The 16,837-nt window shown below is 45.8% G+C and overlaps 2 protein-coding genes and 1 pseudogene across 2 annotated transcripts; 2 read left to right on the top strand and 1 right to left on the bottom strand.

Moving 5' to 3' along the window:
* The first annotated feature begins 4,612 nt into the window (after positions 1 to 4,612).
* LOC136521064 (cation transporter HKT2;4-like) lies at positions 4,613 to 7,489 on the top strand. Its single transcript, XM_066514785.1, has 3 exons — positions 4,613 to 6,506; positions 6,600 to 6,848; positions 6,949 to 7,489. Exons 1-3 carry the CDS (start codon positions 5,320 to 5,322, stop codon positions 7,142 to 7,144), a joined length of 1,632 nt encoding a protein of 543 aa, XP_066370882.1. The 5' UTR covers positions 4,613 to 5,319; the 3' UTR covers positions 7,145 to 7,489.
* A 3,563-nt stretch (positions 7,490 to 11,052) lies between these two features.
* LOC136521876 (large ribosomal subunit protein P3-like) lies at positions 11,053 to 12,364 on the top strand. The gene is made up of 2 exons (XM_066515647.1): positions 11,053 to 11,339; positions 12,051 to 12,364. Exons 1-2 carry the CDS (start codon positions 11,142 to 11,144, stop codon positions 12,210 to 12,212), a joined length of 360 nt encoding a protein of 119 aa, XP_066371744.1. The 5' UTR covers positions 11,053 to 11,141; the 3' UTR covers positions 12,213 to 12,364.
* A 1,210-nt stretch (positions 12,365 to 13,574) lies between these two features.
* Positions 13,575 to 16,837, bottom strand: part of LOC136524597 (protein Rf1, mitochondrial-like) — a 40,373-nt pseudogene continuing 37,110 nt past the window's right edge.

Below are 16,837 nucleotides of genomic sequence, written 5' to 3'. Positions count from 1 at the left end.
GCTATGATAGCCTTGCAGCCTTGCAGGTTGCAGCTTCTGTGGGTCGTGGAGTGATGAAGGGAAGTCCATGCGAGCCTTGGTCATGCTGCTTTATGAAGGCTCGATGAGAGGCCAGAGCATTCAGCATGCATGGGCAGCGGCACAGGTAAATCCTGGAATGGGATTAATTAAAACACAGCCACGATGAATGCTTGAAAAGGCAAGGATATGAGAATATTTGTATCCGTCATTACTGTGCTCCGTGAAAGTTCAGGTTTGACGTCGCAACATGCCAACATGTTTTACAAAATAAAAGTGCTCCTTAACGTTCCACAAAAGCAATGAAAAAATATTTTCTTTTTAGCAAGTCAAACTTCTCTAGTTTTGACCAAATTTATAGAGTACATCTACAAGATCAAGTTAGTATTAATTTGACTTAGAGATGTTAAGAAAAAATGAGATCAAACTAGGATGAACTATAACTTTTCCTTAGAAATAAAAAAGACACCCGAATTCGAATTGAAGAGGACTTAAATCTAGGTGGTTGGAATGTAGAGCTCATCCCAGCCACATGATTTCGTGTCGCTTCCTACTTAGATGTTATTAATAGGAAGTGTCTAGCCAACAACAGAGTGTTTTAGAAACTCCTAGCACCTGATTTTTTTTCTATGCATTTACATTATCTTTTAGCTATATTTACACTGTCTTATCACTATATTTACAATGATTTCTTCACTGTAATGTATTTGACAAAGTGATGTAATTTGAGGATAACACAACTTCTATTTGTATGAATTGCAAATCTCAGATAAATATATGTCAAATTATTCAGAAAAAATTACAAATTATTTCTATGAATTGCATATATCAAAGAAATATATGTCAAATTGTTCAAAAACATATTTTACAAATTATTTTTATGGATTGCAGATATCAGAAAAATATATGTCAAATTGTTCACAAATAAATATACTTTACAAATTATTTTTATGGACTCCTAATCAACCAAGTTGTGAACTTTGGACTCCTAATGAAGTGATCAACGCAAGCTTCGGTGACAAGAAAAAGTGATTCGAGCTTGGCCCCACACGGGTCCCACCATGACCGCCTGCGTTGCTTCCTGTGCTTCGGTGCTGAAGCTGTCGGGTCCCATCTGGGCCCGCCTTTCTTTGTTACAACAACTCATAGTATTATATTAAAACAGCAGCCATTTTGCAAAGATGGCCTCTAAAGAAGACCCGATTACATCAAAGTCCTGCATCTGGATGGGGAGACTGCAACGTCGAAGGCGATGGGGGAAACAAGGCGCCGACGGAGGGTCACATGGGCGTCAAGGACGCATACACCCGGGTGGACTGACCGCGCAAAGCGCTGGTTAAAGGTGGGACGGTTGAGCCATCGGAGGCAACGCACATCGACGACCCAAGGATGCAGATGGAGCCGTCATCGGAGGTAGAAGAAGAAGCTCGAACCAGGATCCCAGGTGGAGGCGGAGCTGTCGAACCAACACCATAGAAGGAGCTGCCTTGCTGAAGAAAGGAGCACCAGGACCAGGACCGTAGGTTGCTGAACGGAGAGGGATGCGTGCGTCGAAGGTTGCGAATCGGGAGGGGACGGATCTCGCCGATCACGAACGGATGTGGAAGCGAGAGTGGTGGAGAGGAGATCCGCGGAAAAGAAGAAATGATTTATTTTATTAACACTAACCTTGAAGTCGACGACATCGACGACAAGGAAGAAACCGGGAAAGACCACGACGGCTGCTACAACGACGATGCGGACGACGATAAGACATGACTCTCCCATCAGGGCAACTCTAACCACGATCTACTAATAACTCTAGAGGAGGGGGCCGGCCCACCTACCCTTGTCGCCGGCGAGCACGGCGGAGAGGAGAGGCAAGAGGCCGGCGGATGGCCACAGGAGCGTTCGCTCTCGCTGGTAGACCTAGGCCAAGTACAGTACCGGGCTAAACTTTGACTTGTACGAGCGGCAGTATCTGGGCCCGCCTTGACCAGCCACTACCACATCGCGTTCGCGTCCTCTCTCTCTCTCTCTCTCTCTCTCTCTCTCTCTCTCTCTCTCTCTCTCTCTCTCTCTCTCTGGGCCTCACCTGACACGACCACACGCGCATACCTGGAAGGCCGCCCCGCTCGGTACACGGCTTGGCAGATCTGACGGACATAGACAAACCGAGGCAACGATCCGGTGAACTAAAAATCGGGTACGGGAGAGTGCCAAAACACTCGCGCATTGTGTAGCATTTCTCTTTTTCTAATCTAAATATATAAAGTCATCCAAATATGAAAGCCCAATATCGGACTAGCCAAAAAGGCCTATTGGGCTACTTGTTATCGAGTCCATGGAAGAAGCCTCATTTCAAGCTCCCTTCGTGTGTGTGTGTGTGATCTCAAATCTTGCTATTACTAATAGTTAGTCAGAGGCCTATAACCTCTCATAAAAAGTTAGAGGCTTACGAAGGGAGGCATTAACTCTTATTATATATGTGTTAAAGAAACCATGTCCCGACAAAAATCATGAAAATCTAGTGATCTATTAGGTTATAGTCTAATCACCACCATTAATACTAATATAGTCAACTGGATCTATTCTGTTTCAAAAAAAAAATTACAAACATCTACTGTAATGGAAAATAACATATAGTAACGTCCCTAAATCCGCATCTAAATTACCCGTTATGAAAACAACCTAAAGTAATGCTCCTAAGTTCATAACTAAGTTAGCCACACGTACGTGCCATTATATGAACCATGATATAAACTTATAAAGTAACTCCTAATTTATATCTAAACTAGCCATCCTATCATTATTGCAAATAATCTAAGTAAACTCTTAAATTCACATCTAAATTACCACTTTTGTCATTACTAAAGGTAAATTAAGCATCCCGTTAAATTATTGACATTTTCTTTTACGTAAAATGCTTAGATGACCATAAATTATGTCTATATGTGCTTCTAAATTACCCATTACTATTAAAAATAACTTAAGGTAAACATACATAAAATAGTCATACTGATCAAGTATACTTGCACAAATGAGCAATGTTTCAATGATCGTGGAAAATGTTCCTTAATGACTCATATTCTAATGACACTAACAAATTATTTTAAATTATATTATTATCCATGAAAATAATTTTTGTAAGTTTTTTAGCTGAAATATAATGACATATCTAATTGTTGATAATATAATTGTGAGCACTTAGTTTTTTTATTAAAAATACAACCACACTTATAATTTTTTATAAGAAAAATCTAACATCTTTAGTAATAGATGAGGTTAATGCAAACCAAAGGTGCAAATTACGTGGATGGACTTTGAGATTCATTTGGTGTAAATAGTTAGTATTAATCTTCTCTTTAGGTTAGCATAGTTTGCTCCTCTCAATCTCAATTCAAACTCTACCTATCGACAATAGTTAAGAGTGCACTCTATAAGCTAAATTCTTATTTTTAATAAAATATAAAATGAGAGGTGAAAATAAAATGTACAATAAACATAAAGAGTTTTAACTTTTATTGAGTCTAAAACTTTATAGCAAGTAATAATATCAAAATTTGAAAGTCGAAACCTATGTTCATGAACAAGGCATGATCTGCAACAAAATTCACCATATCATAAATTAAGATCTTAACTAAATTTATTAAAGACACATAATGTGCCATGTGAAATGGAAAAAACTGTATATAGGCATGGATGGAAAATTTATATAGTAATTGATAAGTTTATCATAAATAGATAGGGGAGTTCGCTTGAGATGAATTTAAGTCGTTGTAGCTGCTGGCACAGTGCATCACTAAAAAGCAAACAGCAAAAGATGAAAGGAAACGCAATATAAGTATTTTTTATTAGTCATATATATGTATTTATCTTGAACATATGTAATGTTTATACTTCCCTCGTTCCAAATAATAAGACGTTTTGGCTTTTTTAAATACATTATTTTTATTATGTATCTAGACATATATATATATTCAACATCAAAAGCTACACCCAGAAAAGACAAAATGCGTTATATTTGGAATGGAGGGAATATCTCTTAGGATCCTTTTTTGTTTTGGGAAAAAGTATCTTTTAAGATTCTAGTCTACACAAAAGAGCACGGTTGATATATTAGTACTTAACAAAATAGTTTTTCAATCCAACTAGCCTTAATGGAGCTAGCTAGAGCTTGCCAAATAGCCCTGTAAGTTGGCGCTCGCGCGCAATTACTATGCGTCGGCTTGTGTACTACCATTGTTGGCAAGGAACCGAGGTTGTCCACGGGTGCCTTGCACACGTCCCTTGGGAGCATGGCATCCACCACCACCACAGCTACGCAACTCTTCCCGAGTTCCTGGCCATGAATCTGATCGCATGCAGCTCTTCTCCGGAGCAATCACCCTCCCAGCAATCAGATTCATGGCCAGGTCACCATCGACGCAAGTGGCAAGTAAGACGTGTTCAAAGGCAAGGGCGTTTGTGACCTGGCGCCAAATGCAGAGGACTTGCCTCGCGTGCGGTCATATGACACCAAGTGGAGGCACTGAATGAAATCTATTCCTCCATCGCTCGCTGCCCCCAAACCCCTAGCTAAGCATGCTCTTCGAACGTGTCCATGGAGACGGAGATGACGATGATGGCCCTGCTCCTGCAGCCGCGTCTCTCCGGCAGCCTCGCTATCACAAGCTCTGGTCTCTGCCTCTCTGGAGCTAGCGCAGTAGCTATAGGCCACCGCTTCATTTGCTGGCGATCGACGCCGGCGTATCATATCAGTATCACTCGCCAGAAGCTTTCAGTTACTAGTGGTTGGGGTTCGCCTGCCCTCTACGAGCAGCCGGCTGCCATCCTGCCTTTCCGCTTTGCCTGATCTGGCCGTGGTTGCCCTCGGCGCCATGGCAGACGGTTGGGCAAAGGCTCACCACGTACGCTGCCTGCACGCATGTGCAAAAGGCTTGGATTTTCTCCAGTCTTTTCTGTGCTGTGCCTAGTAGTTTCGCGTGTATTCAGGCATCTCATCTCATCTCATCTCACTCACGGCGTGCTCCATCTGCAGGCCTGCCATTAAGTTCTGAAAGGTGCCTGAGCCATGCTACACTTGCACACATGTCCTCCTCCTCACCACTAAGCTCTTTAAAGCCAATGGGTTGGCTGAAACAGTTGCATTTCCATATGATCACTGCTCTGTCAAGCTAAGTTGTATATATAGTTATATTATATACACCCATTGAGATCAGTAATCACTTGTACTAAATTCCGTATGTATTAGTACCAGTAAAAGTAAGTAGTTTTCCATTGAAACAAGATCAGCTAGATCATCAGGCACCACCACCTCCAATGCCTATTCGGCTCCATGTCTTGGCCAGCGCCGCGAGACACGCCGTCAGTTCATCGGTGCTCGTCTTCCGGCTCATCGCCTTCCACCTCACCCCGCTGCTGCTCCACCTGTCCTACTTCCTCGCCGTCGACCTGCTCGGCTCCCTCGCCTTGGTGCTGCTTAGGCCAAGCAGCCCCGGATCGTACCGTCTGCGCTACGTCGACGTGTTCTTCATGTCGACGTCCGCGGTCACCGTCACCGGACTAGCCACCGTCCAGATGGAGGACCTCTCGAGCGCCCAGCTCGTCGTCCTCACCCTCCTCATGCTCCTCGGCAGCGAGATGTTCGTCTCCTTGCTCGACCTCGTCCTCGAGTCGTCGCGCAAGCGACGACAGCAGCAGCGCGACCATCAACATCACGACGGCAGGGTCATGACGGCCGCCGTCGCCGTCTGCGACGAGCCGGATCTCGAGGAGGCGAATGGTCCGGCAGCAGCTCCGTCTGCGGATTCGTCCGGCGATGGTGGTGATCGCAAGGAGAGCTGCGGCGTCGTCAGAAGCTTAGCGCTCGTGGTCTCGGCCTACATGGCCGCGATCCTCGTCGTCGGCTCTGTGCTGGTGTTCGCGTATGTCGCCACCGTACCGACCGCGCGCGACGTGCTGGCGAGGAAGGGAATCAGCGCCGCGCTCTTCTCGGTGTCCACCACCGTCTCGTCCTTCACCAACGGCGGCCTGCTCCCGACGAACGAGAGCATGGCGGTGTTCGCCGCGAACCGTGGCCTGCTCCTGCTGCTGGCGGCACAGATCCTCGCCGGCAGCACGCTGCTCCCGGTGTTCCTCAGGCTGGCGGTCAGCGCCACGAGAGGGCTAGCGAGGGTGTTGCTCTTGTTCACCGGGCGAGGAGGACCCGTCGAGGAGCTCGTACCCATGGACATGGAGAACAGCGCCGCGGCGGCGGGCTTCGGCCACCTGCTGCCGAGCGACACGCGGGCGGCGTCCCTCGCCGTCACGGTGGTCGCCGTCGCGGCCGCCGCCGCGGCGCTCCTCTGCTGCCTGAACTGGAATTCCCCGGTGTTCGCGGGGCTCACCGCCGGCGAGAAGGTCACCAACGCGGTGTTCATGGCCGTGAACGTGCGGCAGGCCGGGGAGAACTCCGTCGACTGCTCCCTCGTCGCGCCGGCGGTGCTGGTGCTGTTCCTCGCCATGATGTCAGTCATGCTCCTCCGCGCGAAATTGAAGCATACGCGACAGCATATTGTTCGATCATTGACAGATTTTGCATGCCAACCGACGACTTTCAGGTGCATCCCCGCGTCGGCGACATTGTTGTCGGTGCACGACGACGGCGGCGAAAAGAAAATGAGCGGCGCCGGAGAGCCGGAACGCAAGGATGGAGAGAAGAAGAGGAGACTGTCGCTGAACAGCATGCTGCTGTCACCGCTGGCCTGCAACGCCGCAGCGGTAATGCTCGCCTGCATCACCGAGAGGCGATCGATCTCCGGCGACCCGCTCAACTTCTCCACGTTCAACGTGATCTTCGAGGTGATTAGGTGAGGTGCACATGCACGATCGACGAACATCACAGTTCACAGCCCATATATGGATTCTGGAGCTTCTGAAACTGACATATGGATTCCTGCATGGATGCAGTGCTTATGGGAACGTGGGTCTGTCCACTGGCTACAGCTGCTCGAGGCTGCTGCCGGCAGCGGAGGCGACCGCCACCTGCCATGACAAGCCGTACAGCTTCTCCGGGTGGTGGAGCGACCAGGGGAAGCTGCTCCTTGTTCTCCTCATGCTCTACGGGAGGCTCAAAGGCTTCCAAGGACAGCGACGCAGGAGGTGAACTTTATTTGGTGATGACCGATGATGAAAGGTGATTGGTCGGGGATCAAACTTGAAATTCTTCAAGATTCCATGGACAATAAGAATGGAAATTCAGCGTGAAATGCGATTGGAAGAAGGATCACACTCTGTAAAAAAACATATATATTACTTGGAGTAGGGAGTGTAAGTTTTTCTAGAGGCCATAGATATGATACTTCTTTTTTTTAACTCAGAAAATACTGTTCTCAATTTTGAGGATTAACAGTATAGATACTCATAATTAGGAAAAGGTCCCTTTGACCCCTTAACTTTCGTGGTCGTACGATTTCTCTTCATCTATAAAACTAGACTAGACTTTTGTCCATCCTTAACTTTCAAACCGTTTGTGTTTTGCATCATGGTCTGTTTAAATGGCTGTTTTGCCAATGTGGCACATGTAAGCCGTCCTACTTGGCGCCATGATAGCCATGAGGGGGGTTAAATTGGACTAAAATTCATAGTTCAGGGGTTTGTAGATCTATACCTAACAATAAAGAGACAAAATTTCTCTTCAGCTATTTTTTGGGTCCGTCTTTTTTTTTTTCCTTCTTCCTCTAACTACCGGACATATATATAATAATATGTGCTCATACGAGAATTGCTCTTGTTTAGCGTGATACGAAGTCCGATTGTAAAATGAATTGGGTCGTGCATGTGACCCGGACTCATAAGCCGTGCCCATATGTGTTAGAATAACTCACATCTAGCAATGATGCGGAGTCCGATTCTAATATATATTGCATCTCATTGAAACATACGAGCATGTTTTCCTGTGCCTATTGTATGCAACTCGGTCAGTATTTCCTGTCTGCACGTCGCCGACGCCCGACGCATAGACCGATCTGCTGTCTATCGCAGTGGAATCGAACTGCAATTTCCTTGGTGCCGTCAATCTGTAATTTGACGTCTGCCAGCTCGAGTCCAAGTTGGAGCCGGAGTTCTGATCTCTGCTGTCACGTAGAGATCGAACCAAGCAGGTGTTGTGGTCCTTTCTCATCCTGTTCAAGACCTGTGCGGCTGTATTGTCCGTACCGAGGAGGAGGAAAATTGGTACTGTTGTGCTCTTTCTCTGACCGTGTGCTCGGTTGCGAGGACTAGGTGGATGGCCCCGGAATCTAACTCTGTTTGGTTCGGAGGCGAAGTGGAGCCGGGACGGCCTCCACGCAAATATTCACGTGAGATGCGGGGCGACTCCGTCCTCTAAAATTTCACGGACAGGGTCCGTCCTAGGAGGGACGAGCGAGCGACGGAGGTGCCGGACGCGGACGAGGTTGCGGAGATGAGCCGTGCTGGACGCGGAGAAGAGGAGAGAGAGGAGCCACGCGCTCGAGCTATTCCTGTACCAGTCCCGGCGAGCTTCGCTTACGGCCTTGCTGCGCACTGCCGTGCTCGGCCCCGGCGAGCTCCAGTGGAGGAGGCACGGGCGGAGTAGGCCCGGGGCACGGGGCGGAGGAGGCGCAACGAGGTCGCCGGCGGAGGGCGAGCTCTGGGGGCCGGCCCTGCAGTCGCCGTGTGAGCTCCAACCCCACCAGCGGAGGAGGCTCGGGGCGCCGCGCGGAGGAATCCCAGGGCAGCCCACGTCCGGGCTCTGGTGGAGGAGGCGCGGGGCTGCCCTGCTGCAAGTCGCCAGTGGTGATCTCCGTGCCCGGGCCTGCTGCGAGTCGCTGGCGGGCGAGCCGGACCTGCTGCGCGTTCGCGCGGAGTCGCGTGGAAAGCTACGGAAGGGATAAGAAGAGAAAAAGAAAAAGAAAAGAAAAATAAAAAAAACTGACAAATATGCTCCATCTGTCATTCACTTATCCCACTTTTAATGTCTCCAAACCAAACAGAAAACGGATTGGTCTCATCTCTACTCAACCAAACAGAAAATGAAATCGCCCCGTTCCATAAATCAGAGACAGACCCATCACATACTCCTAGCCAAATGCTACCCCAGAGTTGCGGATGCAAAAGCTGCACGCCAATCGAGTTAAGAAACAAGCACTTCAGTTGGCGTTGGGTATAATACCGAAATAGGTGAAAGGATTTTGGTGGATTTTTGCTTCGCACACACAAGGAAATATACAGGAAATTTGTTTTTTACCTATTGGTTTATTTCCTCAGTTTTTTCCCGAGCCTACCCACGCGCCCAGCTCGCTGGACTCACGCGTTTCGCCGGCAACACGCCCTATCGGGTTCGCGCTTTTCTCCGGCAGCACACCTCGCAGGCCTTCGCAGCACACCTCGCCGGGTTCACTTAGGAATCCTGGAGTAATATGAATGAATTTAGAGGAATTTGTGAGAGAAAAATACTGTTCCGGATGAAAAAAGAAGCGGATCAAACCGAGTTTAAGGACACGCGAATGGAGCCAAAGTCCGCTATATTGGCCCTCCTGCGCGCCGCACCATACCCGCGCCTTGTCGGCTCCACGCCCGCGACACGGCGCACAACCATGTAGGTTATGGGCCTCGTCAGCTGTGCCTACGCCGGGAGCCGGGACTCTTTTGGATGTGCCAGCCGCACGCGCCCCTCCGCTCGCGAACCCTGCAATGCGCTGCGTATTAGATATAGCATAACCGAACCCTTCGCTACACGGCTGTGCATACCTGCTGCGTCCACCTCCGGCCACCCTGCTGCCGCACGTGGTGGTCTCACATATAGATGGCCATCTGTCACGGGCACTACGGGCTGGCCCAGGCACGACACTAAGAAGCACGGCCCAGGCATGGCCCGGCCCACTCCAATCGTGTCCGTGCCTGGCACAGCTCGGTTGTAGTGTCGTGCTTGGGCTGCAATGTCGGCCCGCAGTGCCGGCCCAAGCACGGCACGGTTAAAGGCGAGGCACGGCTACGGCACGGCTGTCTCCGAGCCGTTGATGTCCCTCCCCCGCTCGTGTCCACCGTTGGATCTGCCCCGTTGTTGGGAGAGGGGTATATAACCAGCCTCGCCCCCGTCGCCCCGTATCCACCCAAACCCTAATTCATTTATCACCGGCTCTCTCTCTCTCTCTCTCTCTTGTGTCTCTCTCCTCTCTGGCTCTCTCCTCTGCGACTGCGACGAAACGATGGCGACTCTCCTCTCCTCTCTCGCCTCCGACCTCCTCTCTTCTTCTCACCCTCCGGTGGCCTCTTGAGCCACCGCTGGCCGACACTGGCACATGACACGGCCACGTATACCCCTCTTTTGTTGTAATTAGTCTCCATTGAAGGCTCGGACTATGTAATGGTATAAGTTACTTTGGCGACAACACAATTGCCATGCAACTATATCATACCTGATCCTATTTAGTATCAACACAAGTGTCACTTGATTCTATATATGATCATCTTAGTGTGAAAAGCATGGAGTGCGGAGTGTGGATAACATGTTCCACCTGTGTCAATCCAAAAAAAGTAATACAAAACAATTTGAGGAAAACTAGAAAAATAATAGATAACGAGAGCATTTGTCAGCGAGAAGAGTCCATGTCACTTCGCCTTCTATGTTATTCGGGTGATCAACATTGACTGGTTATAGATAGGAAGAGCATCTAGTAACAAACAAACACAAAAATAGTCATAGAAGATTCAAATAATTCGAAGATAAGCATCATAAGATGAAGCGTGATTTTAGCAAAATATGAATTTGATTCTTTTTTTTAGCTAAAACAATTTTTCTATAATTTTTGTAAGACTTAGGATTTTAAAATTTATAAGGGAGGACAAAAATCTGTTTTTATATAAAGGGAAAAATCGCATGATCATGAAAGTTGAGTTGTGCGTTTCCTTGATGTTGGGCCAAGTATTAAACGAACTAAGCCCAAATAATCATGGTACAGCACTCCCATGAGGACCCGACCCAACACGGTTCACGGGCTCTTCCCGCGCCAGCACGGGCCCACGGAACCACTACACAAACCCACCCACCGCTAGGGTTTCGCCCCAGCAGCCTCCCAAATCCCCAAAGCCTCCGCCCCTCTTCCTCCTCCCTCGCCGCAGCGCACGCAGGAACCAGCGACATGGGCGTCTACACCTTCGTGTGCCGCAACTCCGGCGGCGAGTGGACTGCCAAGCAGCACTCCGGCGAGATCGAGGCCTCCGCCGCCACCCCCTACGCGCTGCAGCGCGCCCTCGTAGCTGCTGCATCCGCGGCCGACTCCTCCTCCGGCGTTCAGTCGTCCTTCTCCATGGTCACCCCCACCTCCGCCGTCTTCCAGGTCTGCTCGTCGACGCCGCCCTCCCGACCCCCCTGGATCTAACGTTTATACAGTATATAGATTTAGATGTAGATGCGAAGGTGTCTGTATTAGGTCGATTGCACTTTCTGATCGCCCCTATAGAGCAATAGGATTGTCGGTTGATATTATCGGCTAGAGTACCGGATGTTGTATGGCATAGCAGCTTAGTGTTGGGCTGTTGATGATCTATTTGTCTTGTTGGTATAAAACTATAGATTAAAGTGTTTCCTTCTGGCCATTAGAATTCTGAGCTGTCGCTGATCTGCAGAATTCAAGGTCCTTCCTCCATATACTTCTGTGTTGTTACTATGTTTTAGTTGCTACTGATTGCTAAAAATTAGCAAAAGTAGCCTGAGTTTTGATGTAACAAACCGCAATGCTTGAAACCTGTGTGTTCTGTCTGATTGTAAGCAACATTGTGAAAGTTCTAGGATTCACCCAAACATGTATCTGTATGTGGTAGCCTGGTAGGATAGGTACTTTTGCTGGCAGTATAGTTTTTTTATTTATAATTGCTTGACACTTAATGGCAATGTTACCTGTGTGTTTTTGAAATCAAGAAACCATTGAACGTGTTAGTAATGTTGATGATGATTAGATATCTTTGCTTTGTATATGTTTTGCTTGAATCATATCTGTAGTCTTGTCCATCATCAACACATCCTGATGTTCAATACTTGATCTTGGCAGGTGATCGTCGGTGCTGTCGGTGGCGGTGCAATGTTGGTTAGCGCCGGTGGTAGTGCCGCCGCCGCATCAGGTGGTGCCGCGGCTGAGGCTCCCAAGGAGGAGAAGAAGGAAGAGGAGAAGGAAGAGAGCGACGACGACATGGGATTCTCCCTGTTCGACTAGAGTTGTGTCATTTCGCTCCCATAAGCTGTGGTGGTTTGGTCCTATCGTGGTAGCTAATTTTGCTGTCCTGTGAACGTGAAGAACTCTTGGTAATTGTTACAAGCGACCTGTTCCAGTTTATGTGAGAATTTAATATGTTGTTTGGAATCAAATATTCTCCTTACCACTCTGCGTCGTGATTGTTCTGGCTTTTGTGTGCATGGAACTGTCTATGCTACTATGTTAGCTTTAAGTTTGTTGCAGAGCAAATGCATCCTTAGTTTGTGTTGGGTGGACATTGTGTATGAAGCAGTGACCCCCAGGGTGCTTGGATCATGGCGGAGGTTGTTCCGGAGGAGGATTTCCTAGCTCTGAAGCCTCACATCCCCCTACACGCCAGAGCGCCACATGCCAGAGTACAGGCTGTTCGGCTGAGCTGAAATTTTCACTGTTCAGACTGAAAATACTGTTTAGGCTGGAACGTTGTGAGAAAAAAATACTGCCCCGGTTGGAAAAATAAACCAAACATCGTCAGAGATTGCAAATACTTGTTTGAGCTGCGAAATTAATACTAAAACCTGTACAACCCCTGAACAACGATTCTGTACAACTTACGTTGAAGTCCAATTGTTCCTCCCCACCACTAACTAATACTACGTTGAAGTCCAATTGTTTGCAGATAAGACGTCCCACTACAATAATCCTTCGCCGTGACCCGATGATTTCAGCATTTGTCATCACCCTACTAAAACAATATAAGTTCACAAATTTAACATCTGGTCCTTTAATTTTAATTTAAAAATGGCACCGTACCTTTGCTGTGTTTGGTTGCTAACCCATACAGTATGTTTCAGAGAATAATACAAAGCCTAATTTTTAGCTATTTTGACCAAATTTGCTCCGGTGCTAAATTTTGTATTTGGCCATCCTAGTTCATTTGATCGGTCAAAAATTGACTAAAATCGTATCCGCAACTCGAGGCAGCGCCTGGCACCAACACGCTTGATCCTCAGGTGCTCTGTTTTGCGTCATGAGCAGAGACCCCAAGCTCCTCCGTCCGACTGCAGCACGAGAGCTGCTTCTGTTCTGCGCCATGATCGAGAAGAGAACCCAAGCGCCATGACATGACGAGCTCGGCAGCTCAGCCAGGTCGCCAAGAGAGCTCACCAACGCATGCTACATTCTCCATCAGAATTCAGCAGTCACAATCTCATTCCTCATAACTGCAGCATCGGTTGTGTTAACAGCCATGACAAAACATGCTACAAGAGAGAATCACACTTCAGTTGTGTACGGAAAGCACACAGTTGGAGAGTAAAACATCAATAATGCTGCGCCATCCGCCGAGCGAATATGCTTCCTTAAACATCAAAGGCTCCGTCATCAGGCCACCTGAACATTCGGTACAGAATTGTTGAATCAAAAGTAAAATAACATCTGAATATCAAGCATGTCAAATGAGAAGAAATCTTGCAAGAAAATATGCACATTAAGTGAACTAACTGTTTTAGATAAGATCACATTTATCCTACCAGTGGCAGGTGCATGAAAGGACTGATTCCAAAAATATTCATTATATCATGCCTCGTATGATCACAAGAGCTACATTCTATGTCAGAATTCAGAAGTCATTCTTCATAAGTACAACATCAGTTGTATTAACCGCCATGATAAATATGCTAATGCTACAAGAGAAAATCTCACATCTACATGACTTTTAACTTGCAGCAATTTCCCAGGTGAAAACAGCAAGTCAAGAAGTTTTTTTTTGGAGATCTATGCTTCCTTGTAAGATTTACTAACAATCAATACGGGTTGGCCCCTCCAAGAGAATGATACCTTTGCAGGGAGAAATCTTATGTGTTCCCGACAAGTCCTATTGCTTGAGAAGAGATCAATCAGCAATGTTGTGGTTGAATGTTCAACTGAGAAATTTCTCTCGTCAATTTTGGGCAGGTAAGTTCCAGCCCTGACTATTTCATCTTTCTCTAGTAATTCCCTAACCACATGATTCAGCAATCGAGAGTCAGGATCACAACCAGAATTCTCCATGGATGAAAACATATCGTCTGCCTCTTCCATCAATCCTTCTTTTATAAGATTTGTCATCATTACAGTGTAAGTTACAACACAAGGTACCAGTCCATTTCCTGAGATTGAAGCAAACAGATCCTTGGCTTCTTCAACTCTCCTGATTTGAAACATTCCAGCTATCATGATATTGAGAGTTGTGATATCAATCTTTACATTCATTGCATGTAGTTCTTTGAAAAGCAAGATTGCTTCATCAGAGCAACTGTTTTTAGAAAGTCCACCAAGAACTATGTTGTAAGTATATGTGTCCATTGCGATTCCACTTTCAATCATTTCATGAAATTTCACCTTTGCAGGAACTGTTCTCCCAGCCTGAAATAACCCATGAAGTATGATGTTGTATAAACTAGTTGAAGGCTTTATTCCCTTATGCAAAATTTCTCTGAAAAGACTCAACCCTTCATCGATCCTTCCAACTTTACAATAGCCATACAAGTGTACCATACACTACATCATTTGGTTCAATGCCAGCTGACACCATAGCATCAAATACTCTTAGTGCTTTCTTCATCTTGCCAACTAGACAGTACCCATCCATCAGCATACTATAGGTAGCACCTGGTTTTAAGAACAAAACCAGATACACACCATATGTGAGCCCAGAAAGTCAAATCTCACATATAGCTACAAATAAGGGTAATATCAATAAACAATGCTTAAATACATAACGTATTAGTATAAAGAGTTTAACCTCAAAGTATAGACTGCGGAAAGACGACTCCGATCTTCAGGCGAAGACTCCAAATCCACAGGGACAACTGACTGGTTGATCACAAGCCTAATTCCTCCAAACTCTAGCAATCTGGTACCCATCCGGGATTTTTATCTAAATAATTGAAAATAAAGCAAGCATAAGTACATGTCGTACTCAACAAATATAACATGGGGTTCATGAGGCTCAAAAGGCTGACACTGGTTCATTGCGATTAGCTTTTAATGAGTCATGATTTTAGCAATTGAGTAGCAACAAGTTTATCACAAACCCATAAACATATGATCAGGTAAAAATGAATAATGAATAGCATAAACAGTAATCATTAGTGAGCATCTTCATCATCAGTATCATCTGTGTTCATCATCTATTCCGTAAATGTTCCAAGGCCGCTCGTGACCGTGAGCACGGCTGATATACCAGTTTTACACTCTGCAGAGGTTGTACACTTTCACTGTGAGTCGTGATTTACCCTTTCGCCCGAGGTAGCTAATCTCTTGACCCACTTCCAAGGAAGGTCGGTAGGGTTCACTATGAAGCCTTTCAAAGATTCGTCTAACAAGTTAGGGCCATTAGATTCACTCGGCAAACAGTTATAGGAACCCCCTGTCAAATGGCACAATTCCTTCGCGGCTATACACACAAGAGTAGAGGATGTCCTATACCCGATTCGTTAAGCCATTCTTACGCCAATAAAGATAACCACTAACAAGCTAGAAAAGGTCCTCATACTGAGCTAAAGCCAGAGCCATATAGCCCTCACAGTTGTACTGTAAGTCCCGGATGATCACTTACAGATAAGTTCTTAGGGGAAGGAATCTAGAGCACCATAAAAATAGCCCAATGCTCTAGCCCCCTTGTCCCATGTTGCTAAAAAACATCTTTTAGTGTTTATTGCATATTCCATTAGTCAAGTTACAAGATCATAGTTGTAGTTGAGCACTAGCATCATACTACCCAATGCAATACCCCATAGGTATCAAGGTACAAGGTACAAAGTACTAGAAATTCTATAATGGTAGTCAAGGTAGACACATGCAGTATGAATTAAATGATTAAAGGTGAATAGGTAACAAGGAAGATCCCATGCTATACTTGCCTTAAACACCGATCCTTCGATAAGCTTTAATCTTCAGCGTTCTTCTTCTTGATCACCACGTATATCTCACCGACTGGACGAAATCATAAAGCACCACACAAGCATCCATACAATCATACATGAAGCAAACAATAGATCTAAATTAGAACAGTACACTAAACATAAAATCAAGATAAAAAGTTTGTAAAACGAATCTACGTCTCGCTACGAACACACAAACGCGAAAAGCACGCTAATCGGAGCTACAGTTCAAAAGATACATCTACCGAAAGATCTACTCATAAAACTATTAGTTTCATGTGTTTTAATTATATAAAACATATATATGATATTGTATAGAGATTATAATTTAAGTCAAATTTAGATTTGATTTATAAAACTAAAGTGAAACAAATCATATTCTATTTATAAAATACAGTTGCATAATTATTAATCAAGATATGATTTAAACATGAAATTTCAGAAATAGTACTATGGTAACCACTGTTACTAACGCATAGATCTCGTCGATATGAATCTAACATAACTTGAATGGGTCAAAACGGATCTAAAACGCAAAAGATATGAAATAAACAAGATTTCCTTTATTAAAATAATAGATTAAATCTAACCTTGAATTTTAGAAGTTGAAAACCTACTTAACAGTAGTATGAACATGTAGATGATGAAATTACGAACCTAACGCAAGTTGAACGGATCAAATCGGAGTTAAAACGGAGAAGTTATGGCTAAATCAAAATC

Source organism: Miscanthus floridulus, chromosome 18 (assembly GCF_019320115.1).
Source record: "Miscanthus floridulus cultivar M001 chromosome 18, ASM1932011v1, whole genome shotgun sequence".
Classification (NCBI taxonomy): Eukaryota; Viridiplantae; Streptophyta; class Magnoliopsida; order Poales; family Poaceae; genus Miscanthus; species Miscanthus floridulus.
Note: the sequence above shows the minus strand (reverse complement) of the source record. Positions and strands in the feature narration are given on the sequence as shown.